General features: G+C 33.5%; 1 protein-coding gene across 2 annotated transcripts in view; it reads right to left on the minus strand.

The window, feature by feature from the left end:
- The window catches only part of DYRK1A (dual specificity tyrosine phosphorylation regulated kinase 1A), a 137,012-nt gene that overhangs the window by 75,242 nt on the left and 44,605 nt on the right, over positions 1-17,165 (minus strand). For both annotated transcript variants that reach the window (XM_069474951.1, XM_069474950.1), the window contains exon 2: positions 14,329-14,414. In XM_069474951.1, coding sequence (XP_069331052.1) covers positions 14,329-14,338 — 10 coding nt within the window. In that variant the 5' untranslated portion in view covers positions 14,339-14,414. The remainder of the gene's footprint in view (positions 1-14,328; positions 14,415-17,165) is intronic.

Consider the following 17,165-nt stretch of genomic DNA (forward strand, 5'->3'; position numbering starts at 1 on the left):
TGTCCTCCAATCTACAGCAGTAAACAGGGCATTTCCCATGTCAACAAGGACTGTTCCTGGTCCACCTCTTAAACATTCTTCGTATCAAAAAACTTTCCCATCCTTGAAGGGGAAAAAAATTAAAACTCTGGCACTCCTACTTTCTTTTGGGGTCTACAGACACAAGGAAACATCATCTGCCTGGTGACAGATGCTCTGGGATAAAACATCCCGAATTTAAATGTTTAGCTTAGCATAAATCCTTTTTAAAGTTACTTAAATTGTGGAGTTTAGGAAAGCATCAGTAAGTACTACTTTTAGAATCAGAAATTAAACATATAAAATGTATAAAACTAGTTAACTCACTAAATTAGAATATTCATTACATAAAATATATTTTTAGAATTCCTAGTAAAGAAAATAAGTTTTCTAAGTATACAATTAATCATTAACTTTTTAAAAATATAGTATGCTAATTACATGTTTTCCCTGTAAGAAATATATGTAGAATAACTGGTAACTTTTCATCTGTAGTTAATGATGCTTGAGATATAGAAATAGCCTCTGTCCTCTCAATGCATAACCACGGTTACTAGTCCAATAATAATATCCAAGATTATCTCAAATGACAAATCATACCATACCACAATTTTGTATTTAAGGAAGAAATACAATGTAGCTTTACAGTTCTGAAAAATGGCAAGTAGATAAAAAAACATTTTCCTTTTATAATTTAAAGCCATCCAATTTGCAAAAATACTCAAAAAATTTGGAGCAACTACCTTAAGTTTTTAATACCTCATTCTAAAAAGTGAGGCTGTCACCATACTGTTTTGTTGGACATCTTTTACAAAAGATTAAGCCCAGTAGATATTTGTATTCTCCAACTTAAGAGCAATCCTGATGCTTTTTTCCCTCTATTTCTCATAAACCTGCTTATAAAGCTAGAAGGTAAACTGTTATTTAAATCTGGATTATAGACATAAATTTTTAAATATGGGACTGTTAGTTACTCTTCTGGATCAACTAGTTCGTGTTTAGGGAATAGTGCCTCTTTGTCCCTCTGCTCCCAAAATAAAAAAAGGCACGTAAAACATTATGAATAGTCACTGTTGTATATTAAATATACTTTTGCTCCCTCATCCAGGCATCATGAAAATATAAAAGCTGACTAGGTAAGCTTTCATTCAGCTATAAGTTATCATAATAGATAGTATCCTGCCAAAACAAAAAGATTCTTGCAATTTAACTTTGAGGTTAAAAGGAATCTTTTTATCAAGGCAAAAAAATAGTACAGTAACAGCTGTCATCTTTCTTAAGCAACTTCATCTATACAAACTGCATTATTTTCTTAATTTCTATGTCATATGAAAACAAGTGGACAGATTTAACAATTTTAGGGGGTATATTTGGTCTAACATAAAAAAAGGAAAAATATGAAAAATTCACTTTCAAGAGCCTTAGGTGCTAAGTGTCTGAAAGGGATAAGTGGTCATCCTCAAAGCAGCTGAAACCCAGGTAATAAGGAAAGGCCTTGTGTCTGTCCATAGAAGTAACGGGTAAAGCATGTGGAACAGGCCAAGGACAGAGGAAAACAGTGCTTCTAAAACTCAGAGCCCAAACCAAAACTCACAAAGGCAGGGAACGAAGTACAGGTGTTGACTTTCAATACAGTGGCAACTCCAGTGGGCAACTTCAAGTAACATACTATAGCTGGATAGCAGGAAATGTTTATTGAGGCCACCTAGTTCTTAATGCACATCACTGCAATTCCTTAGTAAATAGAGAACCAAGGATAGCCATAACTGAAATAGTGCTTGAAAAAAATCCTTGAAAACTAACAGCAAGAGAAGGAGCCAACAGCATACCCAGAAGCTGAGTTTTCATGAGCTGGCAGAGGAGGATGCTCCTAACAAGAAAATCTAGAACACTAGATAAACACATTTGCTCATATCCTCCACACTATCCACTGAAATAGCAGTAAAGAATCACAAAATAAAACCAAGTAAAGCAGAGAATGGAGATATACCAGTGAACCAAAGATTGACAGTTTTCTACAACATAAAAGGCAAATGGGGTCAGACCAATAATTTAAGGAATGTCAAAAAGATCTAGAGCTGAAAGCTGAGACCAAGAACCACATCAGAAGTGGCAGGTGCCATTCTAGGTGAGAAAGGAAAACCGGAGTAGAAAGAAGGACAGGGGTTGGCTTGATTTACCAGACAACTATCTGCTGCAGCATCGGCCACCACCAACAGCTCTGAAGAAGTACCTACTGCACAGTCAACATACTGAGTCCCCATCACTCAAACATAGGTGAACAGTCACCTCCAGGTGGAGGCCAAAGAAATGCCTGTAAGGACACTAAGCCACCTAAGGACTAGACAGGCAATAGCTCAGGTCCATATTGCTCAATGGGGCCTCCTGAACCTGGCAACGAAAGGAATAGAATTTTCCTGCTGAGGACCCCGTAACGCACTCACTAAACTGAAGCCTATCAGTCCACAAGCCTCACCCACAAACACCAAATATGCACTCGGCACTCTCGCTTGGGAGAGAAGCAGATGACGACAGAGGAAGTTCTGGCTCTTGAGTTGGGCAATGGCTGTTCACAGGTATTTTATAGTTATTAAAATATTATTTTAATAAGCCAAGCATGAAAACAACGGTGGCAAGGCATCATAAACGACCATCATGCATCTGAACAAAAAAAGCTTTCCTAGTGAAAGGTGAATGAGTATCATACAATTAGATAATCTTTTAAAATGTGCTACACCTCAATCCCCATGTTAACATTTCTCCCATGACTGGAACAAACTTAGTGACATACTATTATAATACATCTCCCTTTCCATGGGTCCCAATACACCATGTGTTTTCCCAGTATTGTTTTCTGTTTTCAATTTTCAGAAGATTTTAAGACAAAAACATAGAATTCAATTAAGTTAAAAAAGAAAAGTGTGTAGGTGTACATACTACGTAAAAGTAATTGTCTGGTAGGTAAAGGCTATGAGGTAGACATAAATATGACAGGCACTAAAGCTTTCATTTCCTATCTTGGGAAGTCAAGAGAAAATGCCTAAACTGATGGGTCAATAAAGAGGTTTAAATCAATTTTATAAAATTTTAATAATAATCAACAGAAAAACCTTAAAAGAATAATAAGAGAAATTGGTACGAGAAGAGGTAGTACAGAGAGCTATTTGGTTTCATCTTTCTGAGAGGTCAATAACTTTTTAAATGATAAAATAAAGCTATAAACATATTACTGTATTGAAAGTGGACATAACCAAGAGAAGAATTTAAAAATTGACGAGATTAAAAGGAATTACCCCTAGGAGTGGGAATGAGGAAAAGGAAAACTGATGTTTCATTTTTTAACTTCCAGAATGGACTAAATTTTATTAACATACACATGTAAATCAAGTGATTAATACTTAATATACAAGTTTGAATTTAACATCTCAGCTGAGAATGGCCTGAAGAAAAAGCTGGTTGTAACCAGTAGGTTACAGAAATAACAAGCACTCAAAAACTTTTTAAACTTTTGTTAACTTTATACAAAGCAGATCTGGGTTTGTGTTAACAAGATAAATATTTACATTTTGAGGTGTAAACTCTGCTGTTTGAGTACTTGACTCTATGTAGCATATTTTGTGAATGGTTTGTAAAATATACTTATCTGTGTTTCTAATATACATACATTTATAACATGGATCTCTACACTTTCTTAAAAGACTAAAATAAGGGATACACAAGCCCAGAATTAAAGACGTACCACTAAGTAACTTGATGTCAACCACCAAAGGAAAAGGAAGAAAGAATACTTAGAGAAAAGTAAAATTGTAAATTACACCTTTTGAAGAGTTCATCTACACTGCCCACACCTTAAGTAACAATAACTTTTTCATTAGGTTTCTTAGTTTTACTTTTCGTATTAAAAAATTCTTAAGCTAAGCCCAAATTTATTCAAAACTTTTTAGACAATGGTCAACTCTATCGATTTTCTAAAAATACAAAAATAAATTATTTATTAATTATATTATTACTAGAACCAAATGAATATTTCATTTCACTTCAATCTACAATTCGAATCACTGTCAATACACATTCTTCACAACTCTTTGCTTAAGAACACATGTTCCTTTTGAAAGCAGTGATTACTTCCATAGACTTTCTAGAAAAGCTAATACTGATAAGCTTATTTTATCTTATCAAAACCAAAGAGTAAATTATTTACAGAGCCCTTGGGAATCCCTTTAGAAGGGGAACTATATTACACTAAACAAAAGGTTATCACCATCAACAGATTGATAACGGGTTTATTTTCATTTGTTCAACAGATAGAGACTCTATTACATTCCAAGCTTTACACTAAAGAATAAAACCCAGTCCCTGCATAAAAAAGTTTAAGCTCCTATATAAAATAATACTATGAACAAAATTAAAAGACAAATGTAAACTGGAAAATATATCAGCAATAAGTATAACAAAACACAACAGTTAAGAGCAGGGAGTCACAGGCCTGGGTTTGTATCCTAGCTGCATCCCTTACTAGCTGTGTGAGCTGGGGCAGGCTACCTAACCTCTGGCTGTGTCAATCATGGTACTTATATCTCAGAGTTATCCAGAGTAAATGAGTTAATACATGTAAATCATTTAGAATAATTTTTGGCATATAGTAAGGGTTCAATGAGGAACTCTCATAAATTAAAAATAAAAAATTAAAACCCAAGAGAAATAACAAAATAATATTAAAAGGAAACTCACAAAAGAGCATATTAGTAATAAACCAAATAAAACATACTCAATCTCACTGCCACACAAACAGACGTATATTAAAATACTGAATTATGTTTTGTCTATCAAATTGGCAAACATTTTTAAATACCTAGGATTCTAAGGCATAAAAAATTTTGATGTGTAGCTGGTAGAAGCATAAATTATACTTTAAAAAGATATTTGAGGCCAGGCATGGTGGCACCTGCCTGTAATCCCAACACTTTGGGAGGCAGAGGTAAGAGGATCACTTGAGGCCAGGAGTTCCAGGCCAGGAGTTCAAGATCAGCCTGGCAACATAGTGAGACCCATCTCTACAAAAAAATAAGAAAATTGGCCATAGTGGAGTGCTTGTAGTCCCAGCTACTCAGGAGGCTGAGGTGGGACGATCACTTGAGCTCAGGAGTCTGAGGCTACGGTGAGCTATGACTACCCACTGCACTCCAGTCAGGGTGACAAGACAAGACCTGTCTCTTTAAAAAAAAAAAAAAAGATATTTGAAAATGTGTATCAGAAATCTTTAAAATGTACGTATCCTTTAACAATTCCAACATCTAGGAATTGGACCTATGCAATAAATCAAAGATAAACACTAAGACTGACATAATAATGTCCACTTAAACATTGTTTATAAACTAATTAGCAAAAATGGGGAACAGGTTAAACATTAATTCATTTGTAAAATACTAATTAGTCATTAAAAATGCTATAAAAGAATATTAATATGCAGAAATGCCCAAATTTAAAAAACAGACTAAACAGTAAGTAAAATATGATGCCAATTTTGTTTTATAAATATTGTTTGAAGTGCCACATGTATATAAAGTAACAGGCAATACATACACCAAAAAATTTACAATGATAGTCTCTAAATGTTAGGAGTAGTGCTGATTTTTATTTTCTTCTTTACAGAAGTTCTATCTGAAATACAAGTATTTTTAATTTAAAAAAAATCTAAGCTATAAGCTAGACTGTGGTGGTGACAGCTGTGCAACTATATGAATTCAATAAAAACTCAAAAACTCAAACTTACTTGTAATATGGGTCAATTTTATGGTATGTAAATTATGTTTCAAGGCAGTTTTACACACACACATACACACGTCACTTATTAAAAAGGTAAGAAGTAAGAAAAAATCCTTGCTCTCGAGAGAAAATCTACAAACGTGTTTTACTTATTGGGTACACGGAGGACTTAAGTATTTCAGATATCTTTCAACAATAAATTTGCATAACTCCAACAAAACATTTTTCTACTATATGCATACAAAAATGGATGCTATAGAATCATTTCAAGTGCATCATATGAAAAACAAACTTTTCAACTAACTTTGTTCCAGAAACCCTTCACTCCCAACATGTGTTTTTCCCTATATCAACCCTGTTCCAGCAAATCTTTTCTGAATAAATCCACAGTCCAAATCACAGGACACAAAGTAGTCTCAGATAAGTAGAAAAACCAACATAGTTCCAATGCCTAATAAATAAAATAGTCACTCAATACAAATATTAAATTATGTACATGAGAGATGAATTTGAACTTGAATATAAGCCTGATAACACAGGTAGAAAAAATAAAGAGACATTAACATGTAATTTGAGAAGACATACCTGTTTCTCAAACAAAGGGGAAATTTAAGAAAATGCAAGTTCGAAACTTGCACAAATAGTATTGTAACAATTATGAAAAGAGATAAAATATTAATAAAAAAAGAGCACATCTACTGGGCATATGCTAGGCATGTACTAGGAGTTACACGTATTATGAAGCATCATTATTATTACTCTGATTATTCTCCATGAAGAAACTGAGATTTAGAGCTTTGTATTTTTGTTCTCATGGTTACCTTTACATTAATGCCTTTATATCACACCCCAATTCTCTCCTATTTTCTCTCCTTTTTTTTTTCCATTATGTGTCTAAGAGAGGAGTATGACTTATTGATTCCTCTATTTAGGAACAACACTGAAATTTAGTTAATAACCTTTCTCCCACTCTCTTTCCTTTCCCCCAAGCATCTGATTTGAAGAAAATTCCTTTTACTCCCAGTTAATAACTATAAAGCAATCAGCAACTTTATTCTACTTTTGTTGTTACTTATACTGTATCTTCATTGCAGAGAATACAGCTATTACATACGACACTCATCCATAACCTCATTTAGTTTAAGTTCCACAAGTATATATTTAATGCACCTCTTATATCAATGTCCTTTTGGTTGACTAAGTTCTTAACAATTTTTCTGCTATCTTTACACTTTAAAGTCAATCTAGCTGGATATAAAACTCTTGACTCTCATTTGTTTTCCTTGAATATATAAGATGTTACTCTATTACTTCTGGCATAAAGCATTGCTATCAAAATCAGATAGTAATCTAATGTTCTTCCCCTTAATGACTTGGGTCTTTTTATGTTGATACCCAGTGAATTTTCTTCTTTAAAGTCCAGTAATTTTTCACAGAATGTGTCTACATGTTGGTCATTTCTGAATCAACTTATACAGGTATACAATGTGCCCTTTCAAAATGTAGTGGTAAATCTTTTTAATTTCAGGAAATTTTCTTGAGTTTTAATTCTTAGTATTTGTTAAGTTTCATTGCTTTGGTTCTTCAGAGACTCTTAGTATTTGTATGTTGAAACTTGTTTGCCTATTTTTAATAACTGTCAATTTCTCTAGAATGCTTCTTAATCTGTTTTTCTTCACTTCTCTTTGGCTAAAATTATTTTCTGCTATTCTATTTCTCTGAAGAATTTTTCTATTGATTTTTTTTTAATTCTCATATTTAGGCTTCATTTTTTAAAAATAATTTTCTTCTTATTCTTTCCCAGGGTAGCACCACTTTTAGAAGTTTTCCTTATTCAGATTTATTTTGCTCTTTCATATGTGTACCATTTGCTAAATTTCTCTAGGTTTGTTCTCAAACATTAGGTTACAGTTTAATTTGTTTTCTGAACATTTCTTTCTAGCATGCTTTCATTGTCTGCAGTATTATTATTCTGCTCCTTATTTTCCTTTTATAAAAACTGTGGAGAATTTGACTATGATCCTTGTCTGTTCATTTTTATGTAAAATAAAAAACTTTTGGGAAACTGGAGTAGCTTTTCAGACTTCTTGAAGAGTTTGCTTCTATTTTCATGAAAGATACCAAAATACAGACTCATGCATAAGATCTCCTACGCTTTTTTCTTCTCCCACCTTCATCTGACATTTTTCCTTTGCGCCCATTGTCTCCATCCTGCGTAATTTGGATTGTACACCCAGCAGTGTTTCCTTAGTGCAGGCCTTTGACTGAGAAGGTAGCTTAAACTGGTTAGTTTTGAGAATTCATAGGGATTGGATGGCTCTAACTCCTTCAGAACGGTGTTCTCCATGAAACTCAAAACTATCTCTTTAGCTTCAGCTGCTATTCTCAAACTTGCTTGCCACACTTCCCACTGAGTCTTTGTTAGCTATCCTGAGGTTCTTCTATACTCAGGACCATCAGACACCCTCTTGCTTCCATATGCACAAATGCTGACACCACACAGGTCTTGTAATGATCAGAGATTTGCTCCCACCCACTGTTTTTGGTTCTGCAGGGACACTGTTCACCTAGGCTTGCAGATCTTGCCTGTGAGTTTTTGGTTTTGCCGACCTAGTTGCCCTGTTTTTAGAGAAAACTGGGGAATTTAAAAAACTATGTCCCGTTGTCATCTTCCTAGAACACAGACATTCTTTCAGAGATACACTTAAAGAGTATCCCTAAAATCTAAGATAATGAATATAAATCTATTTGCTTCTATCTGGATTTTGAATGAAGGCACTACAGTCTAAGAAATTGAGCTTTACAATGTGATTACCCTCAGGTTTCCCATCATCTTTTCTATAAATATTAAATGTTCTCTTATATTATACACAAGCATAATGTAATCATTATTAATTGCTTCCACTTAGAAATTAGAAACTTAAATGATAAAACTATGAAATGTAAAAAGGAATATAAAATAATGAGGAACTTCTAAAACCATATGAAAAAATTTTATTAAAGCAACCATAAAGATTAAGATATTTAGTTTTAGGCATTAGTAGGATGGCAAAAATTGTTCCTTGTGCAAGTATTTGTTGAGCCCGTCACATGTCCCAGAAATCCTGCTACACAGACATAGGGCATACAAAGAAGATAACCATAACCCTCGACCTTCAGGAAGTATCATACTAGCTAGGACATAAAACCTGTAAACATGTGCAAATGCCATTAAAGCATTAAACAAAAACCATTTGCTAGAAAGAAATAATCCTCGGAGAATACCCACCAAACTATTAAGAAAAGGGCAGTGCCTGTCACTTTTTACTTTATGCATTTCTAAAGCCCTTAAACTTTTTCCTCCAGAGTATACATTACCACTTTTATATTACTCAGAATAAAAGATTCTTTTTGCCTGTTGAATTAGAGATTTATTTTTAACTGTAATACTCAATGCTGACAAGAATATATTAAAGAGATATTATTGTTAACACTATTGAGTACAAACTGGTACATATTACCAAATAGCTTAATATTTTTCAAGCCCTATAACTCACCTGTTACACTCCTAGCAATCAATTGTAAGAAAATAATTTAACATGCAGCCAAACATTTATGCACAGAAATAATTTAATGCCCAAGAATAAGAGATATCTAACTTAACTAGGAAATAAGCACACAATGAAAGGCTCAAATAAGAATACTTTCAAACAAATGTCTAAAGTAGTTAATCCTCAAAAACTGTTATAGTTCTCAACGTTCTAGATGTGTGCCAAGTTCAAAGTGATAGCAGATCACTTTCTGATGATACAGGGAAATGTTTATAATGTTAGTCAATATGAATATAAAACAAATTTTACCCAAGCATACCATCCTGAATGTCTATTCAGGATGATCTCAATTAATTAAAAATGGCGTATGAAAATAAAATGAAGGGAATGTACCATAGTGCAGTTGACAGAGTAACTCTGGGTATGTTTCCTTGTACTTATCCACATCTTAATAAATTTCCAGATTTTTTAAACAGGGAGAAAAAGTAAAAATATGAGAGCAAAAGTAAATCCACTAGATTTATAATTTACCAAAAAAAAAAAAAAATTCACTGAATCAGTAAGAGCAAAATCAAACTGCACTGGCTGAGATGTGAATGAGAGCTAGAGAACGGAAAACACATACAGAAAAGACCAGACACACATGACCACATGAAGAACAACTCCACAAGGAGGCAAACTGGCAGGAGGTACCAAAAATTAAAATGTACATACTTTTTGATTCTATCAATGTACCCAGCATACAATGGGATTAAAGAAACTGTTTTTCGGGGGGTTTTTTTGGTAATTTACAGATAAATTTTTCTGTAATAAACATGCCCCCTTTCTGTGATCATTGAAATCTAACTGTTCTGTAATGAACACACAGAACACACATTTCTGTGATCACTGAAAGTATAAAAATTTTCCCCTACAAAATTCACATTTTAAAATGAGTTAGAGAATCTAAAATTAAAAACTCTGTTGCAAATGGTTTTAAGCACTTAATATATTTATATATATGAATTATGACAAAGATAAAATGAATAAATTGGTACATTTTAACATAAATTTCTATGGTTATTTATCTTCAAAAAGCTATAGTTCTGTATGCCTCTAGAACTATTTTACATTTTAAAGTGACTACTGTATTACTGCTGTTAAAAAAATTTTTAGTCGTTAAAGAAGCTCATTTCAACAAAACAAAGAATGGTATTATCCAGATTGACATATACAACTGCCATATCCAGATTTTCCCAAATAATGTTCTATAGGATATTAATGGATATAAATCAAAAATCAAAAGGAGGTGAGGTCCCTTAATCAAATAAATTGAAGAATGCTAGCTTAAGCAGCATTTATTTTCTTTATATAAAAAATAAACTTATTTCTTTATATAAGAGCCTTTATATTAATGTTCATGGTAATCTCTGAGGCAGTGCTTTTTCCAAACCTAATCACAGAAGTGATTCTACATCCTAAATAAACTGAATTTGGTTACTTATTGATTCAAGGGGGTAAAGAGTACCTCCTAGGTTCTCCAAAGGATAGTTTGCTTGGGTAGAATGGTGTCACTCATCACTAAGAGGACTGAATGGGAGGGGAGGGAGGACACGCAAGAGAGACATCAGGTAGCAGTTATAATACTTCAGTCTGGAGCTCAGGTGAGAAGAATGGGACACAGATTTTTAACACTGGCATCCAGGTGCCAGCTGAAGTCATTACTGTGAATGCTATCATCCAGAAGAGTGTTTCTCTATTTTCATTCTACATGCCTTGAATTCAATAGGTAAGGCTTAAAAATGTATCATAAACTTCCACGGCATCATTTATTTGTTTACATATCCACCCCCTCCTCCAACTTGTTCCTTGATCCCTAAGCACAGGGATCCTTGTAGGTAGAGCACCTATTATAGTACCTTATGCAAAGCAAATGCTATCCAAGTAAATGTTTGTTCACAAATGATTTTTATTCCAAAAATCCAAAGAAAATCCAAATTTACCTTGTTTTCTAACTACAGGGTGCCCCAAAAGTCACCATATATAAAGGAAATGGGGAATTGTAGCTAAATGTACTTTTATTTACAAAATATTCATTACAAAATTTTACCTTTGTATGGAGACGTTTGGGACACACCGTATATTTAAAAATATGCAAAAAGACAAACAAGTACAGGAACACCTATATATATACATGTACTAGAGCTATGTGAAAATTTGTCTTTGGACTGGTATTCACTAAAAATCTTTTTTTTTCCTATTACCCCCCAGGTTTACTGAGGTGTCACTGGGAAATAAAAATTGTATATATTTAAGGTGTACACCATGATTTTTTGATATACATGTCCAATGTGAAATGATTACCAAATCAAGCCAATTAACATATCTATCACTTCACAGTTGCCATAAAAATCTATTATTAAGCTTTCACTTTGAAAGGCCAATCAGCCAGTGCCTACTTCAACATCCTTTTGCACCTCCCTGAACTTGTGCCTCATCAATGGAATGGGATGAGGGAATACGTGACCATCACATGCAACCAACCTAACAAAGTCAGTACCATGAACAATGCCTGGAGGGAAAAACAAGGCCTGGGGAAAGCAAAACAGTGCTTTCAAATATGCATAAGCATTCTAGAAATAACTTTCAGTGAAAAACTGATGAGTTTTTATGTGTTAAAATTCTATCAGTTGAAATATAATAAATGTGTGCACAGTAATACAAAAGTAAACTACTGCATTAATGATTGTGAAAGCTGTTAATTTTATGTTCAAAAATGATTATTAACTTTCAAATTGTTAGAAAGGGAAATACATCAACAGCTAATACACAGAGAGCTAGATCTTCTTTCTTGGGTTACTTTTTTCTTTGTAAGCCTATAAACACTGATAATTTTTAAAGAATACAGAGGCAAATAAGAGATTAGACTTTATTATAAATATAATACATAGAATGTGTGTTCTAGCTAGCATTCATAAAATTAACTAGATAACTTTTGTAAACTGTATTTACTCTTTAGTTATTTGGTCCATTGAGGCCATAAGCCTTCCAAGAAAAAGAGATATTTGGGAACCCTCCATATTTTATGAAGATAAACAGCAACTTTGCAACTCCAAAATTTCATGAGAAAATCTCCAAAATCAGTGATATTCCTAGATAAATCTATGAGATACCAAAAAATACTTTGTACCTCTACTGACCTTAGTGGAAACTGAGCATCTACTTGGTATGGTCAATGCGCAGCATAGTGTCCCAGGAACCATCTGGGAGCTCACAATGCTGAGAAACTATTCTGTACCCAAAGGTCAAACTTACAAAACCTGACAACAAAAACTGTTCATAAGATTCTAAAAATGGGCCGGGCGCGGTGGCTCACGCCTGTAATCCTAGCACTCTGGGAGGCCGAGGCGGGTGGATCGCTCGAGGTCAGGAGTTCGAGACCAGCCTGAGCAAGAGTGAGACCCCGTCTCTACTAAAAATAGAAAGAAATTATATGGACAACTAAAATATATATATACAAAAAATTAGCCGGGCATGGTGGTGCATGCCTGTAGTCCCAGCTACTCGGGAGGCTGAGACAGGAGGATCGCTTGAGCCCAGGAGTTTGAGGTTGCTGTGAGCTAGGCTGACGCCACGGCACTCACTCTAGCCCGGGCAACAGAGTGAGACTCTGTCTCAAAAAAAAAAAAAAAAAAAAAAAAAAAAAAAAGATTCTAAAAATGCTTCTGTAAATAGTCCTATTTGTTTTTCTATCATGGTGACATTCAGCCTCAGTATTATGTTGGTTTTAACAATCAGCCACTCAGCCAGAATGTGTACCCGGCGTACCTCTAATATGTATGTACAGGCAAACATACACGGGCACGCCTGAGGGCATGCATGAAAGTGAGATGCGTTATGGGGAAGACTACTCAATCACCTTTGACGTACAAAAGAATTACCATCGGTCTTCCAAATAGCAAGTTTCAAATGAATGTGTAAAGTATTATAGGATCTATAATTTAATTTACAAATACCTTTAAGCACATTTCTTCATACAAAATGGTACACCTGAAACAGTATTTTTAAAAATGCCACTCTAAAGAAAAAAGAAAAACCGTAATTTTTCCTTTAGAAAATGCAGATCACAAAAAGACCAATCACAAAACTATACCAATAATGTAATTAGATATCCAGTCAACAATCACATTTTCAAACATTAATTTATAAATATAATCAAGTAAGACTATCTCTGACAGAGTATATGATAAAAGTCACTTGGTTCAACAAAATGCCTCACAATCTACCTGATTTAGAACATACAAGTTTAAAAGATAGTAACACTTTATCCATTAGCTGGATACTACATTTTCAAGAGTTTGAGCATAGCCACATATGGAAAAGCCTCTAGTTTTCCATGTATGAAAAAGATCATCTCAATTAATTATAAAGCAATCAAAACTATTCTTTCAGAAATGACTTCACACTACTTCTCCTTATAAATACAAATGGCAAAAGGATGAAAAGGAAAGAGAGAAGGAAGGAAAAAGAGGGTTGGCAGGGATGCAGGGAGGAAGGGAACAAAAAAACCCCCAAAATCTCAGACCATATTTTTTTAAAGAAATCATACATATGGATATAATATACTTAATTGTCAGAGTCTCATTAAAGATATCCTATTAACATCTACTCCCATAAAAGATTTGCTATATTCTAATAGGGATCTGGGGGAGACATGCATTCAACCATAAAAGTGACTATTTTATTTGACTTATTAACAAATATTTCTCTTCCCACCAAAGTATTGGCCAACTCTTGAAAAGCTCAAATACTAGCAATTACTACACTGTATTTATATATTACCACTACAAATCAATAATTATCAAATTGAGTCCCAAAGTGAAGTTTAATAAATATCTCAACTATTTTTGCGTTACTGATCTAAAATTCCCCCTACTACTTGCTGTTTATCAGAAAGCTCCCCAATCAAAACATACCATCAATTCCCACACATTCTCTTAGCCATATTTTTACTGTATTTCAAAACTTGAGTCACCTGTATGCATCGTCTTCTTTCAAGTCTCATATCATCCTGATGGGGTGGGGGAAGGGAGGGAAGAGTCCAGCGGCAAAACTATAACACTGTGTGAAGAAAAACAGATTATGATAAGAGATAATGATGCAAAACAATTACCCCTAATTGAGGAATATCTAATGTAACTACAATCCCCAAAACATATAGGTAAAACTACTTCAAATTTGCAAAATTAGTTTTCTAACATTTAAGCTTACTTGAAAATAATTTTCCTTAGTCTTCATTAATAAAATCAACTATACATAAAATGTATTTAGTTGTCTGGGAAAAGAAAAACAGTTTTAAAATGTGCCTACTATCATTGAAAATTTCTAGGTTCAAATAAACCTGAATATTCCACTATTCTATAGAATTCATCTAGGAAAAAACTTTGTAATCTTCATCAATTCACGAATCAATATGCATGTGAATTCACTTTTTTAAGTGATTTACTATCAAGGCAGAGGTAATGAAGTTACTTTATACGAAACGTAACATGTTAATCTACCAACATTACTTGTAAATTAGGTTTGGAGACACTTATTACAACTGCTCCCGAAGTCTACAAGCTCTCTTTTGCTCTCCAAGCAGCTTCTCTCACTTCATTGCAATTCTTTTTTTTTTCTAATATCTTTTTCTGAGAAGATTTATTGCACTTCTATTACAGTATTACCTAATTATTGCTTCCATTGGTATTTCATGACTGACCAGCAAGTTCTAAAATGACGTATGGGAAAGTAAAGGTAACCTCAGTGACAACTGAGTAACCTCAGTGAGAACACATGATAGATAACAGCAGATGAGGCAAAAATAAGTATAGGTTGAGTCAAAAATTTATTTTTTGAATTGATTCTGTGGAATCCCATGAATATACCAAATGAAACAATGTTCACTATGTTGGCCAAATCCCCATGCAAGTCAAAAGAAACTACTGATTCCAAAAGATATTACTGGTGAAGGACACTGGGGACTCTGCAGAAGAAATACAGACACTCACCCAACTCTAGACCCTCTAAACAAATTCTAAAATACGTTGTTTTCCTTTGTTAGCACTCTCTTAATTCTTGGTACTTGTAATTCCCTAAATTTTACATTATGGCATCACAATCACCCTGCTTAATAATCCTTTTCTCTAAGTAATTCTACATTCCTAAATTACTATCCAAAGCTCCTACTGCCTCAGTGTAGTTCATTCATTTCAGTTAGGTGACAGGAAGAAATCGAACAGACTGAAATAATTCACATTGTTATTTGCAATTTCCAAAACGAATGCTAGTTAGCCCAAATAAACCTCTTACTGGTAGAATACCGAGTAGTGTTGCAAAATTGTTTAAAAACAAAAACAAAAACAAAACCACCTCTCCAGTAGTTTGAAGAAAAACATTTTGAGGCAAGTGGGTCAAAATAGAGATTTGAGTCTATATATACTGCCCAAAATATTTCTGCTTTTCACTTAGATTTCTCCTTCTATTTTTGAATTCCCAGGTTCTTTAAAAGCTCCAAATCTATACTCCAAATAGCAGCAACGGCAGACACTACACAGGAAGAGAACCTCAGGGACAGGGATTTAAATGTGCAAATTATTTTTAAATTAGGAATTGCCTGTGTCCAGAAATCATTACCTATATTCCAGATTCCATTTCTGAAGAACTACCTTTCCAATTCAGATACTGCTACAGTATCAAGGAAAGCCCTAGACATGGAACAAACTGGTACCCAATTTGGGGTGTATATGGATAGATGGATGGATGGATGAACATTAAAGTTGGATAGTTTTATTTTATAAAAATAATAGTTGACTCATGCTTATTCCAAATACATCATTTTCTAACAATTTTTCCCCAAAAACTGATTGGTCTTTAACTCTGGCATGGACTACCGGGAAAGAAAATATAAATTCAATCTCTATCTATGAACTATATATAATCAAATTCTTGAGGCTCTCAACATATTCTTCACCTATAAAATGTTACAATACTACTATACACCTTGCCAACTTGAATAATTTGAAAAGAAATAGATATTACTGACATAAAAACTATACAGAATCAAATAAGATACTGGTATTTGTTTTATTTTATTAAGTTAGAAATTAACAGATTTCATTACTGTTTCAAATATCTAAAAGCAAAAAACATACAACAAAATTTTCTGACACCTTTTTGAAACATCCATTAATCACTATTCATTTGAAAGACAGCCTTTAACAAAGGGTAAAGTATCTCCATCTGTTACAAAATTTGCTGTTGACTTACATAGCAATTAAACCATCATATACTGAGTAATGATCAACTCCAGAAATCTTGACCTTGGATTACTTTAACAAAGATCCTAGTAATATTCCATAAATCCTTCCTTTAGTATAGTCACTTTTCAAAAAACAAATGTTTGTATCAGGTCAGAGTTTTATGACAATAAGGACATAATTCCAAACACCAAATGTGCTTTGCATATAAAACTACAGATAAAATTTTCTTCCTAAAGAACCTTAAAAATCTAAGTCATATTTTAAACTGTTTTGAGAAAAATGTATAGTAAATTTTTCATATTTTCCCCCACAAATGGAGTCATTCACAAACTACAGAGTAAAATTAGATGCTAATGAAAAATATCTATCTTTACCCCAGGAACCTCTCATATGTTTTAGCTCACATTTTGCCAAAGGCAACATAATGGTCTGTGAACAATTCAGGAACTGAGCTTAAGTGGTTTTTTGAAGTTAAACTTACAAACCATTTATTTTTTAGTTGTCTGAAAACTCACTGCATAAAATTAACCTACAGCGTATCTTCCGGAATAGTAGCATTTCAACAGGTTGT

Source organism: Eulemur rufifrons, chromosome 7 (genome assembly GCF_041146395.1).
Source record: "Eulemur rufifrons isolate Redbay chromosome 7, OSU_ERuf_1, whole genome shotgun sequence".
NCBI lineage: Eukaryota > Metazoa > Chordata > Mammalia > Primates > Lemuridae > Eulemur > Eulemur rufifrons.